This window comes from Muntiacus reevesi, chromosome 3, assembly GCF_963930625.1.
Source record: "Muntiacus reevesi chromosome 3, mMunRee1.1, whole genome shotgun sequence".
NCBI classification, from domain to species: Eukaryota; Metazoa; Chordata; class Mammalia; order Artiodactyla; family Cervidae; genus Muntiacus; species Muntiacus reevesi.
Genome location: NC_089251.1, coordinates 129,598,089 through 129,616,886, shown reverse-complemented (window position 1 = coordinate 129,616,886; position 18,798 = coordinate 129,598,089). Strand labels below are relative to the sequence as shown.

At 44.9% G+C, this 18,798-nt stretch overlaps 1 protein-coding gene across 2 annotated transcripts in view; it reads right to left on the bottom strand.

Moving 5' to 3' along the window:
- Positions 1–595: 595 nt before the first annotated feature.
- The window catches only part of NHEJ1 (non-homologous end joining factor 1), a 90,086-nt gene continuing 71,883 nt past the window's right edge, over positions 596–18,798 (bottom strand). For both annotated transcript variants that reach the window (XM_065930547.1, XM_065930548.1), the window contains exons 6-8: positions 2,780–2,897; positions 1,876–1,994; positions 596–1,111 (exon numbers count right to left, since the gene is read on the bottom strand). In XM_065930547.1, coding sequence (XP_065786619.1) covers positions 1,037–1,111; positions 1,876–1,994; positions 2,780–2,897 — 312 coding nt within the window. In that variant the 3' untranslated portion in view covers positions 596–1,036. The remainder of the gene's footprint in view (positions 1,112–1,875; positions 1,995–2,779; positions 2,898–18,798) is intronic.

Genomic DNA, 18,798 nt, shown 5'->3' with positions numbered 1-18,798 from the left:
ACCTAGTCCTAACCACTGAACCACCAGGGAAGTTTCAAATTTTGCTAGATTTGTCCAAAAAGTTGACCTTCTAACTGAGAAAGTCTATCTCATACAGGCTTTATATCTTTTCCTGCTAAGCACTATTCATTCTATACGTCAATTCTGTTGGTCCCAGAGAACTGTGGCCATTTCCTATTCCCAGTCATCCTATCTTTTCTAGTTCTTCTATTTACTCTGTTATCTGAAGTGAAGGATGGGACAGCAAAATTCTTTTTTCTCCCACTCCAAGAAACTAACTTGGCCCTAGGGCTCATGGTTCTTTGTCATTTCAATCCCATGTGTGGTTTAACCTGTTATCTATGCCTCAGAAACAGATAAAAACACCCCATAACAAGCTGGACCAAGAAGCACAGAAGCCATGGGGCACAAGACTATGGAGAGCGGTTTCAGGATCAATGCTCCCCAATGGAGGCTTAGCAGAAGCCACAGAAGGGAAGCATAAGAAGAATCCCGAAGGACTGGACAAGGGCCTAGACTTCAGCCAGAGACATCAGTGGGCTGGGATCCAGTAATGGGTTGGTTATATGTTCCACAGATAAGCAGTCTCAAAAGCAGGAGTGTGAGCACTTTTTATTCTGTGCTAGAGAGGAGAGTGTCTCTGAGCATCATCTGGGAGTAGCTAAGGACTCTTCAGAAAGACAGGTAAGACCTCCCTTAGAATATTGTGCCTTTTGCTGACCTGCCCCATATACCTAAAGTCCATGGTAGATCCTGAGTCTAGAGAACCCTCACTAAAAGAAAGGAGGGTGTGGGATTCCCAGAAACTGTCTTCCACTCCGACAAGGAAGGCCAGTGCCCAGTGGATTGGAGCCAGGATTCCCTTGTTAACAGGAGCCATGCCTGTCAACATAAGCTTCAGTTATCTGGCCCTGACGGTGGAGTCTCTGACTGTATAACTCTGTGTCATAGATGCTGCTGCCACGGGAGCTCCTTCCAAGGTGACACTAGGAAACTACTCTCTGAGGCCATCCTCAGCAGTTGAGATGATGACAAGTTAACTGAAAAGCCCCCTTAGCTTCTTCCTCTTGACTTTCAACAACTGAGGTCTCTGCATAGGGCCTGAAGAAACCTAGAAAAAAAAGGAATCCAAGTTAATAGAGGTTTTGAACAGTTGCACTTAAGTTAGGAAAAGAATTTCCATGCTCCCACGGCTCTGGCTAAGAAGGGTGACTGACGCAGGGGTTTTGAGGTCCATGTCAGGCTGTGAACGCAAAGGAAGAGTCTATGCAGGAGAGGCATGCCACATCCCTTTTCCCCTAGGGAACAACTTCATAGACCATCCCTGGAAGTGCAATAAGGCTGAAAGGGAGCCAAGGTCCATCATTCAGAAGAACTGCAGAGAGACGACAGCAAGGGAAGATGGAAAAGACCATGACTCTCCATCCAGAAATCCACAATCCACAATTTGGACGCCAGGTCACAAATATCGCCCCATGTTGGGTTAAGGCAGGGTCAACTAGGTGACAATTCCAGGGACCACCAGCTTGGGAGCTATAGTTGCAGATTCTCCCAACTCTTTTTTTCTTTTTTAATATTTATTCATTTATCTGGCTGTGCAAGGTCTCAGTTGCGGCACACGGGATCTTCAGTCTTCATTGCGGCACATAGGATCTTTAGCTGCAGCCTGTGGAATCTTTTAGTTACAGCAAGTGGGGTCTTCAGTTGCAGCATGCAAACTCTTAGCTGCAGCATGTAGGATCTAGTTCTCTGATCAGGGATCTAACCTGGGCCCCCTGCATTGGGAGCGAGAAGTCTTAGCCACTGGCCCACCAGGAAATTCCCCAGACACTCTCAACTCCTGAAATGCTATCTAGGAAGCTGCTCATGACTTACTGTGGGTTCTGTCTCAGGTCCTGGGAGGGATGGTGTTGAAGAGACCGGTTCTTCTAGCTGGTTCAAAAGTTGGTTATCAGTTCCCCGTGAGAAAGCACTGCTTGAGGTCTGGGGATCTCCTGAAACAAGAAAGATCAAAGGAAGATAGTGATAAATGCCTTCTTACCAGGAAAGCATTAGCATTTACCAAGCATTCTGATAAAGGCCTGGCCTTGGTTGTTGTGGTTGTTTAGTCACTAAGTCATGTCTGACTCTTTGCAACCCCGTGGACTGTAGCATCCCAGGCCCCTCTATCCAAGCTTTGGTACTAGTATGTAAACAGACATAAATTCACTTCCAATTAACTTTCGGAAAGCTGTTTCTACTGTGAAGATCCTCCAGGCCAATTGTAACCATGTAGGACAAGAGTTTCTGTGACTCAAAACAGCTAACTGTTCTCCATATTGCCTGCCACATCTCAGGTAGGGGGATTAACTTTTTTTCCTGGTTCTCTAATTCTCCATTGGGTGGCATCACTGATTCAATGGGGATGAACTTGGGCAAACTCCAGGAGATGGTGAGGGACAGGGAAGCCTGGTGTGCTGCAGTCCATGAGGTTGCACGTGAAGAGTTGGACATGACTTGGTGACTGGACAACAACAAAATTCTCCTAAGCATGTAGACCAGTCCTAATAAAACTTTCTATAGCGATAGCATGAATACTTGTGATCTGTGCTGTCCCACCTGGTAGCCACTGGCCATATGTGACACCTGAAATGTACAAATGAGATGAGCTTTTCATTTTATTTAATTTTTATTTATTTAATTTAAATGGTTACTATTGCCTAGAGCTACCATAATGGACAGCACAAACCTAGACCCTAACTCTAACCCCAGGGAGACCAACACCTCTGGAGCTACGTACCAGCGTCGTGATGCTTCTGTCCCACCTGGATCGCTTGTCTGGTGACTGCCACATACATACTCTGCAGATTTGTGACGAAGGGTCTTCCATCACCAACACTGCATGCCTCTGGTAGTTTCTACAGGAGAGAGGAGATTTTATCATGGGTTATGTGGGAGTGCTAGAGAAAAACTCGATATCCCACTGGCAGAACTGGCATCAACCCCAAAAGAGTTTATATACAGAAGTTAGATCCAATATGGGGAATCCCTAGTGGCTCAGTTCAGTTCAGTTACTCAGTCCTGTCTGACTCTTTGTGACCCTGGGGCCTGCAGCATTCCAGGCTTACCTGTCCATCACCAACTCCCAGAGCTTGCTCAAACTCATGTCCATCAAATTGGTGATGCCATCCAACCATCTCATCCTCTGTCGTCCCGTTCTCCTTCTGCCTTCAATCTTTCCCAGCATCAGGGTCTTTGCTAATAAGTAAGTTCTTTGAATCAGGTAACCAAAGTATTGGAGTTTCAGCATCAGCATCAGTCCTTCCAATGAACATTCAGGACTGATTTCCTTTGGGATTGACTGGTTTGATCCCCTTGCAGTCCAAGGGGCTCTCAAGAGTCTTCTCCAACACCACAGTTCAAAAGCATCAATTCTTCAGTGCTCAGCTTTCTTTATAGTCCAACTCTCACATCCACATATGACTACTGGAAAAACCATAGCTTTGACTAGACGGACCTTTGTCGGCAAAGCAATGTCTCTGCTCTTTAATATGCTATATAGGTTGGTCATAGTTCAGATGGTAAAGCTATGGTTCAGATGGTAAAGAATCCCCCTGCAATGCAGGAGACCAGAATTTGATCCCTGGGTCAGGAAGATCCCCTGGAGAAGGGAATGGTTACCCACTCTTTTATTCTTGCCTGGAGAATTCCACAGACAGAGGAGCTTGGCAGGCTATAGTCCATGGGGTTGCAAAGAGTCGGAAATGACTGAGCATCTAACACACTAGGTCCAATATAGACATCATAGCCAAACCAATTGCGACTGATATAAAGACCTCTTGGGAGGTCATCTCTTCTGAAAGGCAACTCCAAATGAATACTTTTATTTCTCTCAATACTTAGATCTATTTTGCTTCCCCATGAATACCTCATAGGTTTGTAGGTTCTTTCCTCCAAAAGGATAACCTTTTAGAGAACTTTCTTAGAAAATCACATTCTTTAAATGATCCCTGAGTTGTAAATTACTATTTTATTTATTTATCTAGCTGCATCTGGTCTTTGTTGTCATGTGGGATCTCCCATCGTAGTGCATGGACTCTCTAGTTGTGATGCACACCAGCTCAGCAGTTGCAGTGCACAGGCTTAATTGCTGCATGCCATGTAGGACCTTAGTTCCCTGACCAGGGATGGAACCCCCATACTCTGCATTGCAAGGAAGATTGTTAATCACTGGACCACCAGGGAAGTTCCCAGCCTACTATTTTAATCAAATTTACTCCGAAACTTCTACACTGGAGAGAAAAAAAGGATGAAATCAAGGAAAGAAGAAAGAGAGCAAAATGGAAATGACAGACTGAAAGACAAGAATAAATTATGGAACTACGATGTTCAGTCAAAGGAGATAGGAGAAACACAGTTTACAAAGTTTGGAGGCTTGCTTGCCATTTTACATTACTTATGCAATCCCACTGTGCTTTACTATAATCCATGAACTCACAATAGGGGTGATATTCCGTGCCCCACCCCACCCAGGGAGGAGAAAATTTGCTCTTGGTGGGAGGGGTAAAAAAATCTTACTCTTTTAATGTATATGGCACAGATACACATAAACAGAGTTTTGGTATACCTGTGGTATTAAAATTTCCTTAGGGGGGATAATTAGGGAAAAATGTCTTAAAAGGTTCTTCTGGAAGTTGATAATGAAAAAAAAGTTGAGAAACCCCGCCATAATCACACCATATTTATCTGTTTCCTTCATTATGGAAGGAACTATGAGTTTATATTCACAGCAAAATGTTTTGCCTAGTTCAAGTTTCATACACTTGGCTGAACTGAGTTTAAGTAATGGCTGAAAACTGAAGAGTGAAAAGTGCAATCAAAATGAGATGAAAGAGTATGGTGTCCAGTGGACCTAAACCTGACTGTACTTTAGAATCCTGGAAAGGGCCCAGAGCCACTTCATCTGTCCTTGTGAATGCCGATTGTCATGGTTCCCAGCCAGGTTAGCAGGTCTTGAAGGAAAGCCATGCCAGCAGCTCACACGGGAACGAACCCAAGAATCCTGGATTGCCCACATCGCACGTTGAGGGCACTTCCGTTGTGCTATAAAAGCATGCATTTCTGCAAACCCACGGTGGGAGAAGGATGGAAGAGAGAAAGTGGGAGAAGCAGCGAAGTAGTTGCTGAACCATAGTCAAGATTACACAGCTCTTTCCCCCAAGCATGGTGGTAGCTGAAAAACTGGTTGATTCCAGGAAAGATTTCTACTCCATAGATTTCTATTCCAACCCAACTTGCAAAGAAAACTGTGTCAGTCTTGAACTTTCACTGGAAACCACAGACAGTGAATCAGGAGCCCTGAATGCAGACTTTGCTTCCAGCAGCAATCACACTCAGAGTGCAATGTCCTCTTCAGCAGCATTCCCTAAGGAATGAACTGAAACAGGTCATGGACCTCTGCCTCACCTCATTCTCCTTTCTAAGTTCAGCTCTCCAACCCCCAAGCCATCTCCTCCAGCAGAAAGTCCTCTATCCCATGGCCAGAGTGCTTTGACAGCAAAGAGGGAAACAGCTGTTCTCTATCCTCACATCTCATATCTCTGGGATGTCCTTTCATGCTGCTCAGGAAGTGTGGCCTCTGTTAGAGTCACCCACACATGGCTGGGTGAGCACTGTGTTGTCTGTACAAAAAAGCCAGCTGGAATCTAGGCAGTCCACGGGGGCATCTCCTCCTGCCCTTTCTACGGAACTAAACAGACTCATACAATTTCCAGAGTGACCTTTAACCAGTGCATGTATTTAGTCTCAAAATAAAGTGCCAGAAATAAAAGGCTGTTCAAGCTATTGCTGTCCTGGAACTAAGTCCAAATCCAGAACCTGTATCGTAGCCCTTCCTCCATCCTTCCCCTTCTCAGAGAGATCTGATCCTGCAGCTGCTGCCAAAGGTCATCCCATCTGAGTAACCCTTCTCAGAAAAGCACTAGGAAGGGAACACATATTTACTGTGTGCTAGACACTGTTCTAGGGCTTCCCTGGTGGATCAGCTGGTAAAGAATCTGTCTGTAATGTGGGAGACCCTGGTTTGATCCCTGGGTTGGGAAGATCCCCTGGAGAAGGAAATGGCAACCCACTCCAGTATTCTTGCCTGGAGAATCCCCACAGACAGAGGAGCCTGGCGGGTTACAGTCCATGATGTCACAAAGAGCTGGACACGACTGAGCAACTAAGCACAGCACAGACACTGTTCTAAGGATTTAAATGTTCAACCCATTTTGTCTTATTCACTGCTATCTCCCTGGCACCTAGAACAATCTGGCTCCTAGGAGCGGCTCAGTAACTATGTGTGAATGAATGGACATGGTGGGCATGAGGATGACCCTACCCTGCTGAGCAGTTACCCAGTCACAGCTAGTAACTGGTGGGACAGGATCAGAATCCAGACCATGAGTCTTCAGGGCCCTCACATATAACAACTACCCTAGAGACTTCTCTGAAGCATAGAATTTTAATCTAAAGGACAACACAACCTTCCCTAGGATTACAGGCCCTTAATTCCTGGCATCACAGATCATCTGTATATACTCCCTTCCAGCTCAGAAACAAGATCCCTTGGGGGACAAGGGGAAAAAAAAAGGGAGCAGAAAACAAGGAGGCAACTGGCCCTACCGGGAACCCTCAGAAGGCTGAAGGGTCATACCCATAATCCTGTTCTCTCTGTTCCCCATCATCACGGATTCCTTGGGCATCATTCTCAGAATATGAGAGGGAAGAGGTGGGGAGGCCTGAGCCTGGGAAGGAGAAACATTATTTCCCTGGGCAGGACAATGGTAGGGGTGAGCTGGGGCAAGCAGCAGAGATCAAAGGGAGAAGCTGGAGTCAGGACTAAGAAAAGCAAACAGCAGTGCCCCCTGCTATAGTACACCGGAGCCAGGAGCAAGGTGTACCAGCCGCAAGCGGGTCACTGCCCAGAATGGGGAGGGGAAGACGGGCCAGGTCAGTCTACTGTATGATGTGCTCATCTGATCAGCCCAGAATCAGTCCCACTTGGCAAAAAGGCTACTTAGATTCTATCATGAGCCAGTTACTACAGGACTGGGGGAGGGGACGTGGATGCACCAGTCCTTCCTGCCTCAGAAAAAGGACAGAGTTAGTACAAAGATAAATAAGTCAGAGGCCCTGCCTCCAAGAGTTTACAGTCACGCATAGGAAAGAGGCAGGTTCAGGTATCCCCCACTTTTTGTAAATTTGCTTTCTGCCACTTTGCTTTTGGCTTCCGCGGTGGCTCAGAGGCAAAGAGTACACCTGCAAGGCAGGGGACATGGAGACGCAGGTTTGATCCCTGGGTTGGGAAGATCCCCTGAAGGAGGAAATGGCAACTCACTCCAGTTTTCTTGGGAAATCCCATGGACAGAGGAACACGGTGGGCTACAGTCCATAGGGTCGCAAAGAGTTCGACATGATTCAGCAACTAAACAACAACTTTGCTTTTAGGAAAAGCCTATATTAGTACCTGTTTTTGCTAACTAGAAGAAATCCAAAAAAGATTTTCACTTTTATGAAGAAAGGTAATTGCTTCTTCACTTTACACCATTTCAGCTTATGAAAGGTTTCATAGGAATGCTCTTACTTTCAGATAGAAGAAGGAACCTGTATGTGTTTTTTTTTCTTCTTTCAGGCATTATGCTATAAGGGAGTTATAAACAAAGAGCAATAAGAATCCAGCAAAGAAGAAAGGGACAAAGTCTCACTGAGAGTCCTGCAAAACAGTTCAGAGGTGGTGAAGCTGAGTTAATCCCTTGCAAGGTTAGACTTTGTAGTGGAAATATTTGAGGCACAAAGGTGTGAAAAGATAGGCCAGGTGGGCATGTGCTCAGTCATTCCGTTGTGTCCGACTCTTTGCAACCCCATGGACTGTAGCCCACCAGGCTCCTCTGTCCATGGGATTTTCCAGGCAAGAATATTGGAGTAGGTTGCCGTTTCCCACTCCAGGGTATCTTCCCAACCCAGGGATTGAATCTGTGTCTCTTGCGTCTCCTGCATTGGCAGGTGGGTTCTTTACCATCTGAGTCACCAGGGAAGCCCATAGGTGGGCATATCTGATGGGAAACAAGACCGGACAGCTAATTCATAACCACCAAACTGCAAAGGACTTAATTTTCTGAATTAAGGATGTGCCCATAGGAATTCCTTTTGTTTCATAAAATGGTTTTCTCTGCTACACAACTACTTGCCGAGGTTTCCCTGACTTCAAACTGTTACTGATACAGAGTATATAGTATTACAGATGTCACGTTGAGTAATCAGGCGTTTCCTCTAGGTTTGCATTTCTAGGTTTTCTGCTACACTAGAACCTCTTCACTACTTCCTGCTAGTACCGTGACTAAGAGCCACATCACACTCTAGTCCCAAGAGCTCTGTCACTCTCTCACCTCCAGCCCACCAGGACTTTGGCCCCTGCTTTATGGCCATATCAAAAGCATTAGGAAAACCAAAGTCACAGAAATCACAAAGGGCATTTGATCGCCCCTTATTGTCCCTCTAGCAGCTCCTCTTGGTTGCTAGGCCCCAAACTTCCCTCCTGTTTAACAATAACTCCCACCTTCACTGAGTCTAAAACTCATTCCCAGTGGTCTGGAAATTCTAAGACTCCCTCCTAACCCCTGACCCCAACGGGATGTTGGAGCCATCCCAGTTGCCACTTCCAATTAGAAATAAAACGTCTGATCCGACCCCCAGACATCACTCCCATTTCATCCACTCTTTCCTCTGAGGCTGCTTCAGAAAAAAAAAAACATTTAGAAGTCTGGGTCAGAAAAGGCTGGACCTCAAGACACTGCTCACTCTACTCTGTACGGACCCACAGGTGAAGTACTCAGGTTTATAAGACAGAGGAGAAAGGGGAAAGGAGAAACTGGAGCTCCCAGCACCAGCTCTGAGTAGGTCCTTGGTTCTGGCACCAGCCCCAGAAGCTGGCACAGCCCCAAGATCTGACACTGCCTGTCTCAGTATCATAACTTCCAGGGCAGGGCCCCAAACACATGACTTCCCAAAGGTGAGAATCCTCTCCTCCCTCTTGTACAAGCTTCCCTCCCTAGGGGGCCCAAGTCAGGTTAGGAAAGCATGGTGTGTGTGCTCGGTCATGACTCTGCAACCCCATGGACTGTAGCCCCCAGGCTCCTCTGTCCACAGAATTTTCTAGGCAAGAACCCTGGAGTGGGTTGCCATTTCCTATTAATTGCATCATTAGCTCCTCTTAGGGGTAAGAGCACACTGGAAAACCATTCTAAGGTCTCAAATTACCAAAGGGGTCACCAAAATAAATAGAAAGGAACAAGAAAACTGGTTTGGGAAGAGAACTCCAAGGAGAAAGACTCTTTAGAACAGAATTCTTGCTCCCTCTTCCATTCATTTGGCAAATATTTACTGGTTATCTACATTGTTTGGGATGATGTAGATGTTGGGGATACAGTACATTGAACAAAAGAAATAAAAATCCCTTGTCCTCCTGAAGTTTACATTCTAGAGAAGGGAGAGCAACAGTAAACATAACTAACTAAAACATATAAACAGGAGAATGAAAAAACTGGCATGACATTCAACATGAAAAAAACTAAGATCATGGCATCCAGTCCTATTTCTTCATGGCAAATAGAAGGTGAAAAAGTGGAAGCAGTGGCAGATTTTATTTTTTGGGGCTCCAAAATCACTGCATATGGTGACTGCAGCCATGAAATTAAAAGGCTTGCTCCTTGCAAGAAAAGCTATGACAAACCTAGACAGCATATTAAAAGGCAGAGACATTACTTTGCTGATAAAGGTCCTTATAGTCAAAGCTTTGGTTTGTCCAATAGACATGTACAGATGCAAGAGGTGGACCATAAAGAAGGCTGAGTGCTGAAGAATTGATGCTTTCAAATTGTGGTACTGGAGAAGACTTGAGGGTCCCTTGGACTGCAAGGAGATCAAACCAGTCAATCATAAAGGAGATCAAACCAGTCAATCATAAAGGAGATCAACCCTGAATATTCATTGGAAGGACTGATGCTGAAGCTGAGGCTCCAATACTTTGGTCACCTGATGCAATGAACTGACCTGCTGGGAAAGACTGAAGGCAAAAGGGGAAGCAGGTGACAGATGATAAAATGGTTGGGTGGCATCACCGACTCAATGGACACCAAATTGAACAAACTCCAGGTTCAGAGGAGCCTGGTGTGCTACAGTCCATGGGGTTGCAATGAGTCAGACACATTAGCAACTGAACAATAACAAGAAGCAACAATTAAAACATATACTCTTAGAGTAATGAAAATAAAAATAAACAAATGGGACCTAGTTAAATGTAAAAGCTTTTACACAGCAAAGGAAAACATAAACAAGATGAAAAGACAATGATTACAAATGAAGCAACTGACAAAGGATTAATTTCCAAAATATACAAGCAGTTCATGCAGCTCAAAATCTGAAAAACAAACAACCCAATAAAAAAATGGGGCAGAAGACCTAAATAAACATTTCTTCAAAGAAGGCATACAGATGGCTAAGAAACACATAAAAAATTATTTAACATCACTTATTATTAGAGGAACGCAAATCAAAACTACAATGAGGTATCACCTCACACTAGTCAGAATAGCCACTGTCAAAAAAAATCTACTAACAATAAATGCTGGAGAGGATGTGCAGAAAAGGGAACCCTCCTGTACAGTTGGTGGGAATGTAAATTGATACAGCCACTATGGAGAACAGTATGGAGAGTTCTTTAAAAAATCAGGTACAAAAAATACCATGTGTGTTTGTGTGTGTGTGTGTGTGTGTGTGTGTACACTCAGTCACATCCAACTCTTTGTGATCCCATGGGCTATAAGACACCAGGCCCTTCTGTCCCTGGAATTTTCCAGGCAAGAATACTGGAGCAGGTTGCCATTTTCTATATGACCCAGAAATCCCACTACTGGGCATATACCCAGAGAAAACCACAATTCTAAAAGACACATGTACCCTAGTACTCACTGAAGCCATTTACAATAGCCAGGACATGGAAGCAACCTAGATTCCACAGATGAATGGATAATGGTACATACATACAATGGAATATTACTCAGCTATAAAAAGGAATGAATCTGAATCAGTTCTAGTGAGGTGGATGAATCTAGAGCCTGCTATACAGAGTGAAGTAAGTCAGAAAGAGAAAAACGAATACTGCATATGAATGCATATATGGAATCTAGGAAGACAGTACTGATGGACCTATTTGTGGGACAGCAATAGAGACACAGACGTAGAGAACAGACTTGTGGACACAGTAGGGGAAGGAGAGGGTGGGACAAATTGAGAGAGCAGCACTGAGACTTACACATTACCATAGGTAAAACAGACAGCCAGTGGGAATCTGCTGTAGGACAGTGCTCTGTGACAACCTAGAGAGGTGGGATCGGGTGGAGAGTGGGAAGGAGGTTCGGGAGAGAGGGGACATAGGTATGCCTACGGCTGATTCATGCTGATAAATGGCAGAAACCAACACAGCAGTGTAAAACAACTATCCTCCAACTAAAAATAAACGAAAAAAAGACTCCAGGGACTTCCCTGGTGGCCCAGTGGCTAAGACTCCTCCCTCAGAATGCAGGGGGCCCGGGTCTAATCCCTGGTCAGGGAACTGCTAATAGCTCCTACATGCCACAACCAAGATCCAGCACAGCCAAATAAATTTAAAAAACAACAATATAGACTCTATCAGATGGCGTCAGCACCACAGAGGAAAATAAATCAGCACAGGCAATGTGGGATCGGGGCAGGAATGTGTTGCAATTTTAAACAGTGGTCAAAGAGGGCCTCACTGTGAGGTGACACTTTATAAGTGTCTCTTACTTCTAGGGAAAATAAGAGAATAATCCATGTGGTTCTCTAGACCTGGTGACCAGATTCCTCCCAGTTTGCCTGGTCAGCCTCAGTTTGCATTTACTGTCATTTATCAGTAGAGCTCCTATTCTCTCTTACGAGTGTCCCAATTTGAATGATAAATTAGGTGGTCCCCCTATTATCAGAGGAAGAGCATGGCAGGTATGTGGACACATGTTTGTGTGAAATCACAAGATAATATAGCACATGATCTTTTATTCTGTAAGACGGGAAGCCACTGGAGGTTATACAGAAGAGAGTAAAATGATCTGACATACATTTTTAAAAGAGCACTTTGAGTGCAGAAAGACAAGTGGGCAGATCTGTTAGGAGGCTGCTGCACTAACCAAGCGGGAGATGACAGTAGCTTGGGCCTGGGTGGCAACCGTGGACCTGATCAGATTCTGGATATATTTGAAAGTACGGCTGTATATTGTCCCCCTGCTTATTTAAACTTCTATGCAGAGTACATCATGCAAGATGCTGGGCTGGATGAAGCACAAGCTGGAATAAACATTGTGGGGAGAAATATCAATAACCTCAGATATGCAGATGACACCATCCTTATGGCAGAAAAGAGCCTCTTGATGGAAGTGAAAGAGGAGAGTGAAAAAGTTGGCTTAAAACTCAACATTCAGAAAACTAAGATCATAGCATTTGGTCCCATCACTTCATGGCAAATAGATGGGGAAACAATGGAAACAGTGACAGACTTTATTTTGGGGGCTCCAAAATCACTGCAGATGGTAACTGCAGCCATGAAATTAAAAGATGTTTGCTCCTTGGAAGAAAAGCTATGACAAACCTAGACAGCATATTAAAAAGCAAAGACATTACTTTGCAAAGATCCATCTAGTCAAAGCTATGGTTTTTCTAGTAGTCATGCATGGATGTGAGAGTTGGACCATAAAGAGAGCTGAGTGCTGAAGAATTGATGCTTTTGAACTGTGGTGTTGAAGAAGACTCTTGAGAGTCCCGTGGACTGCAAGGAGATCAAACCAATCTATCCTAAAGGAAATCAGTCCTGAATATTCATTGGAAGGATTGATGCTGAAGCTCCAATACTTTGGCTACCTGATGTGAAGAACTAACTCATTGGAAAAGACCATGATGCTGAGAAAGATTGAAGGCAGGAGGAAAAGAGGATGACAGAGGATGAGATGGTTAGATGGCATCACTGACTCAATGGACATGAGTTTGAGCAAGCTCCAGGAGATGGTGATGGACAGGGAAGCTGGGAGTGCTGCAGTCCATTGGACATGACAGTGACTGAACTGAACGAATGGCTGATAGGATTCAGTGATGGGTTGGGTATATAGAACGTGAGAGGATCAAGGATAACTCTATTCCAGGACATAAGGCAGAGGCTACAGAGTGATGATCTAGAAACTTAAAATAAAATCAGAGATAACCTGAAATGGCCCCTGGATCAACAGCACAGACTCAGTGTGGATAATAAAAGAGGGAGACTGAGTGAGAAAGGTGAACCCAATGACCAACCCAAGTATCAGAAAGTTTAAAAAGAGGAAGCCCAAAGTGGCTTCTCACTCAAAGAAGACGAAGCAAAATTATCTAGGAACTAGGACAAAAAAAAACTCTCTAAAAGAAAAGAGAAGTAAAAACAAGATTTAAGTTCAGGCTTTAGAGCCTCAAAGACTCAGATTTGTACCTAAGGTCTTTATTTGCTGGCTGTGACATTTTGGGCAAGTTGTGGTATTTAATCAGTCTTATCTTGAGAGAGAAACAGATGGAGGGATGGGTAGCTATGCGGGCTGGGGAGGAAGGACTGAGTCAGACAACATCTGTACCACAGAGTTTGTGAAAGGATTAAAGGAGACAGTAGAATAAGTCACCAAGAAATGCTGTCCCCTCCCTTTGCAGGACAAAGGAAGCTCAAGAAATGCCCTGATGCCTGCTATCCAAAAGTCTACAAGCAATAAATGCTGGAGAGGGTGTGGAGAAAAGGGAACCCTCTTACCCTGTTGGTGGGAATGCAAACTAGTACAGCCTCTATGGAGAACAGTGTGGAGATTTCTTAAAAAACTGGAAATAGAACTGCCATATGACCCAGCAATACCACTTCTGGGCATACACACCAAGGAATCCAGATCTGAAAGAGACACGTGCACCCCAATGTTCATCGCAGCACTGTTTATAATAGCCAGGACATGGAAGCAACCTAGATGCCCATCAGCAGATGAATGGATAAGGAAGCTGTGGTACATATACACCGTGGAATATTACTCAGCCGTTAAAAAGAATTCATTTGAATCAGTTCTAATGAGATGGATGAAACTGAAGCCCATTATACAGAGTGAAGTAAGTCAGAAAGATAAAGAACATTACAGTATACTGACACATATATACGGAATTTAGAAAGATGGTAACGATGGCCCTATATGCAGGGCAGAAGAGACGCAGAAGTACAGAACAGACTTTTGAACTCTGTGGGAGAAGGTGAGGGTGGGATGTTTCGAAAGAACAGCATGTATATTACCCAGAGGAATCGGGTGGAGAGGGAGGTGGGATAGGGGACCGGGATGGGGAATACGTGTAACTCTATGGCTGATTCATATCAATGTATGACAAAACCCACTGAAAAAAAAAAAAAAAAAAATGCCCTGATGCTCCAGGACATAGAGAAGCCAGCGTCTCACTCAGTTATGAACCTCTCCCCAGTGCATCCCAAAATATATGATCTTCCAACAATTCAGTGACTAGTCAAAGCCTAGGTCAGGGGGATACAGCTAGGTCAGAAACCTAGCTAGTAACCTCTGGGTAGTTCATCGTCACTATCACCACACAAGCCCAATCCTCAGTCTCTAGTAAGGACCAAGGTCCTGGCTTTAAACCCTGGCCTTGCCAGTTAGCAGCTATGTTACTAGCCTCTTTTAGCCTCTGTCTCCTCACCAGAACAATGAGGATACCAGTATCCACTTTTATGAGGCTGTTAGAAGGACTGCATGAGATAACACATATAAGGGTTGCCTGCTCCCTGTAAATGATGTCTCCTGACCTCCCCCCAAATGCTCTCATTGCCTCTCAAAGATCCCCCTTACTCTCCCAATGTACCTACCCCCAAGGCTAGGTTTCACTTCCATTATCCTTACCCTCTTTTTTGGGGAGGTGGTGAGTATAATAGTGGAGAATAAAGCATCCTACTTCAGAAGCACACAAAGCACAGTTTACTCTCTGAAAAATTTTAGCTAAAGTATTCCACATGGCCCAACCTGTCCAACAATGGTTCCACCAGGAAACTTTTCTCGCCCTTGTTTCCTGCTCCCTAGTGAGGCCTGGGCAAGAGATTCTGCTATGGTGTCTCCATTGTGAAGCAATATACACTCACAAAAGGCTATTTGGAAAGTAGAAAAACATGATCTGCAGATAGGTCATCCAAATATGGTTTTTTTTTTAATTTTTTAAAATTTATCTTTGACTGCACTGGGTCTTTGTTGCTGAGTGGGCTTTCTCTAATTGTGGCGAGGAGATGTTACTCTGTTGCAGTGCATGGGCTTCTCATTGCAGTGGCTTCTCTTATTGCAGAGCACAGGCTTTAGGTGCATGGGCTTCAGTAGCTGCAGCACACAGGCTCAGCAGCTGTGGCTCTCGGGCCCTAAAGCTTGGCCTCAGTAGTTGTGGCCCACAGGCTTAGTTGCTCCCCCGCACTGTTGAATCTTCCTGGACCAGGGATCAAACCCATGTCCCCTGCATTGGCAGGTGGATTCTTATCCACTGCACCACCAGGGAAGTCCCAATAGTCATATATTTTTAAGTCATATATCTTTGATGGGATTAATCTCACAGTTTCTTCAGAGTTTAAGAAAAAAAACAAAAAAACCTTAATAGGACAGAGAAAAGAGAAGTGGTGGTGATGTCTAGGTTTTTATTTTTCAATTTTTTTTGGCGGCCCTGAGTGGCATGTGGGATCTTGGTTCCCTGACCAGGGATTGAACCCCCACCCCCTGAATTGGAAGCATAGAGTTTTAACCACTGGACTGCTGGGTAACTCCCATTAAAAAAAATTTTTTTTTTATTAATGTCCAGGTTTCTAAAAGACAACCAGCTCAATCTTGAAATGATTGAAATGATTCCACAGAGGCTCACTTGGATGCAGTGTTTCAGACAATATCCTAGCCCAAGGGGTCCCTGTGTGTGTTGACCCTCACAGAATACCCCTCTGAATTCCCTCAGTTCAGTGATCACAAACCTTGCTGACTTGGGAGAGATCCGGCACACTGAGGATACGAGGCAAGCTGCCCTTGAGGTCGTCTGTGAAGCTGCTGAGACAGCTGACCTGCCCCGTGTTTGGTCTGGTTTGGCTTTGTTGGGTCTGGGTCGCACAGGCCCACCCTGCCCACCATGCCCCACCAAGACTGACCTCGCCCGGCTCTCTGTCGGCCTCTGCTCCTGTGCACCCACCCCCACAGCAGTGGGCTTTGCCAAGGAAGAAACACAAATAGGTCTGAACCTAATCTTTTGTTTGAGACCTTACACACTCCTTATAGCTCACCTGTGTCCTCCCTACCTTTGCAATCAGGTAGGAGAATGGACACACGCGTGCACTCACCCATCCAAGCATGCATACAGTCCAAGCAAACCCTTACATCACTATCCTGGGTGGCCTGCTCTTCAAAATGGGGTCATTTTGTGCCTCACTCTCCCTCACGGAGCTGGAAATGCAACTGAGATAAAATAGGTGCCGAATTCAAAACAGTTTAAGATAAAGTCTAGATTTTTCTGGCTTTGCTTAAAGAAGGCCTAGGTAGCTCCCTGAATTGCACAGTAAGAAGAGAAGGGAGATGGGAAGCAAGACTATAAAGAGAAGTCCAGACAGAAGGCTTGAATTTTATTAGTAAGATTAACATTTTGGAATGTTTTAAGTGTACTAGGCACTAGGCAAAACATTAAAAAACTTTTTTTTTTTTTACTGTGGTTAAAAGTCATATAATATAAAATATACTATTTTAACCATATTTAACTGTATAGATCAATGGCACTAACTACACTCACATTGTTGTGTTACACCCATTTATGTATAACATACATGTATACATACAAATGTATAGCATACATTTCCTGAAATTTTTACCTTCCTAAACAGAAACTCTGTCCCCATTAAACACTAACTCCCCATTCCACCCCCCAACCCCACCGCCCCACCCCCTCTCCTCCCAGGCATCGACCAGTATACTTTCTGACTCTATGAATTTGACTATTCCAGGTGCCTCGTACAAGTGGAATTAAATAATACTTGTCCACACTTAATGTATATTGGGATGCTTTTTAAAGTTAATACATGCCCTACAAAGCATTTTAATGTGTTATTTCAATTAATCTCCACAGTAAGCCTATTAAATAATCTGATAATCTAATAATCAGTCTCATTAATTTATACAGGAAAAAACAAAGGCTCAGAGAGTTTATGAAACTTGACCAAGGCCATAGCTAGAGAGCAGCAGTATGGGGCAGCAAAAGGCCCAGGAAGCTGAACCCCAGAACATATACACACACTTGAACCATTCCACTATGTGGCTTCTTAAAAATCACCCCTGGAGGAGGATCCCACATACCTCGGAGCAACTAGGCCCGTGTGCAACAACTATTGAGCCTGGGTGCCCCAGAGCCCACAGTCTTCAAGAAGAGAGCCCTCCCCAGTGAGAGGCCTGCACGCTGCAACTAGAGAGTAGCCCCCCATGAGTCGCAACTAGAGAAAAGCCTTCACAGCAATGAAGACCCAGCACACCCAAAAATAAATAAACAAAATAATATTTTAAAAAATCACCCCCAGAAACAGCCATTTGTCCCTCCCATCCCCCACCTGACATTCCCCAGGAGGAGCATGTTCCATTCTGAGACCTCAAAGTACTAGAATGTACCTCTCTTGCCTTCTTTCTTAAGTCTCCAAATAGCCCAAGAGACTGACAAAGGGAAAAGATAAAACACCCTCCAAAGAAGAAACACCTTACTTATTAATTCCTTGACTGTCCTCCAATGGGACTAAAAAATCAGAGAAATGAAATCTCTGGTACGGGGAGGCTCTCAACTCTAAATCTCCTTTTCAAATAAGTACAGCCCCTCAAAGTCATAGCAGGAAGGCCCCTCAGCTCTGCCCCCAAAAGAAAAATAATGCTAAAGGGAGTGGAAGTGAAGGTGGGGGCAGGGGCCGCTGCTCTCATAAGAGCCCTTTGTGGTGGTGCCTCTGAAAGGAGGTTTTGCTAGACAAGGTGGAACTTCTCAAGGTGACAAGCAAATGGTACAGCCTAAGCGGTGACCCTTTGCTCGCTCCATAACCACCCCCTCCCCTCTGGAGAGCCAGAGCCTAAACTGTCCCTGAAGCCCCACCCAGCCCTAGCACAAACCACAGCTTTCTAACTAACAAGCAGCAAAGGGGCTGGAGTGGGGGGGGACATGAGTGGTTTCCTGGGGGGAGGAATCCTCAGAGCCCCTCAGAAAATGCAGCGGCAACTCTCATTCCTTCTCTCTACTCCCGCTCCTTCTCCAGGAAGAACAAGCAGCTCCTGTCAGCTCTGGCTCGGGGCGGGGGCACCGACCCGCCTCTCCGGGACAACCAGTCTGAAGGATAGGTTAGCCCCCCTCTCAAGTCAGCCGCCTCACCATCCTTTCTCCAAGTGGAAATGAAACGAGGAGGTGAGAACCAGAAAGAAAAAAGCATCAGGTCTAAGGACAGAAAGAAAATCACAGCCACACAGCAGGCATCTGACTGAAGCGCGTGACCCCTGCCCTGGGCCCCCAGCACTCCTCAGGAGCACATATTTCATTTTCCCCCTGTTTTAGCGCAGAAGAGAGGACAGTCAGCTGGGTCTGCGGGGCACAGAGGTGATTTAGAGGACCTGGTAGTATCATCTGTAGGACCTCGACCACCAAAGGGATTCTCTTTCACTCCTGATTACACGCGTGACAGCT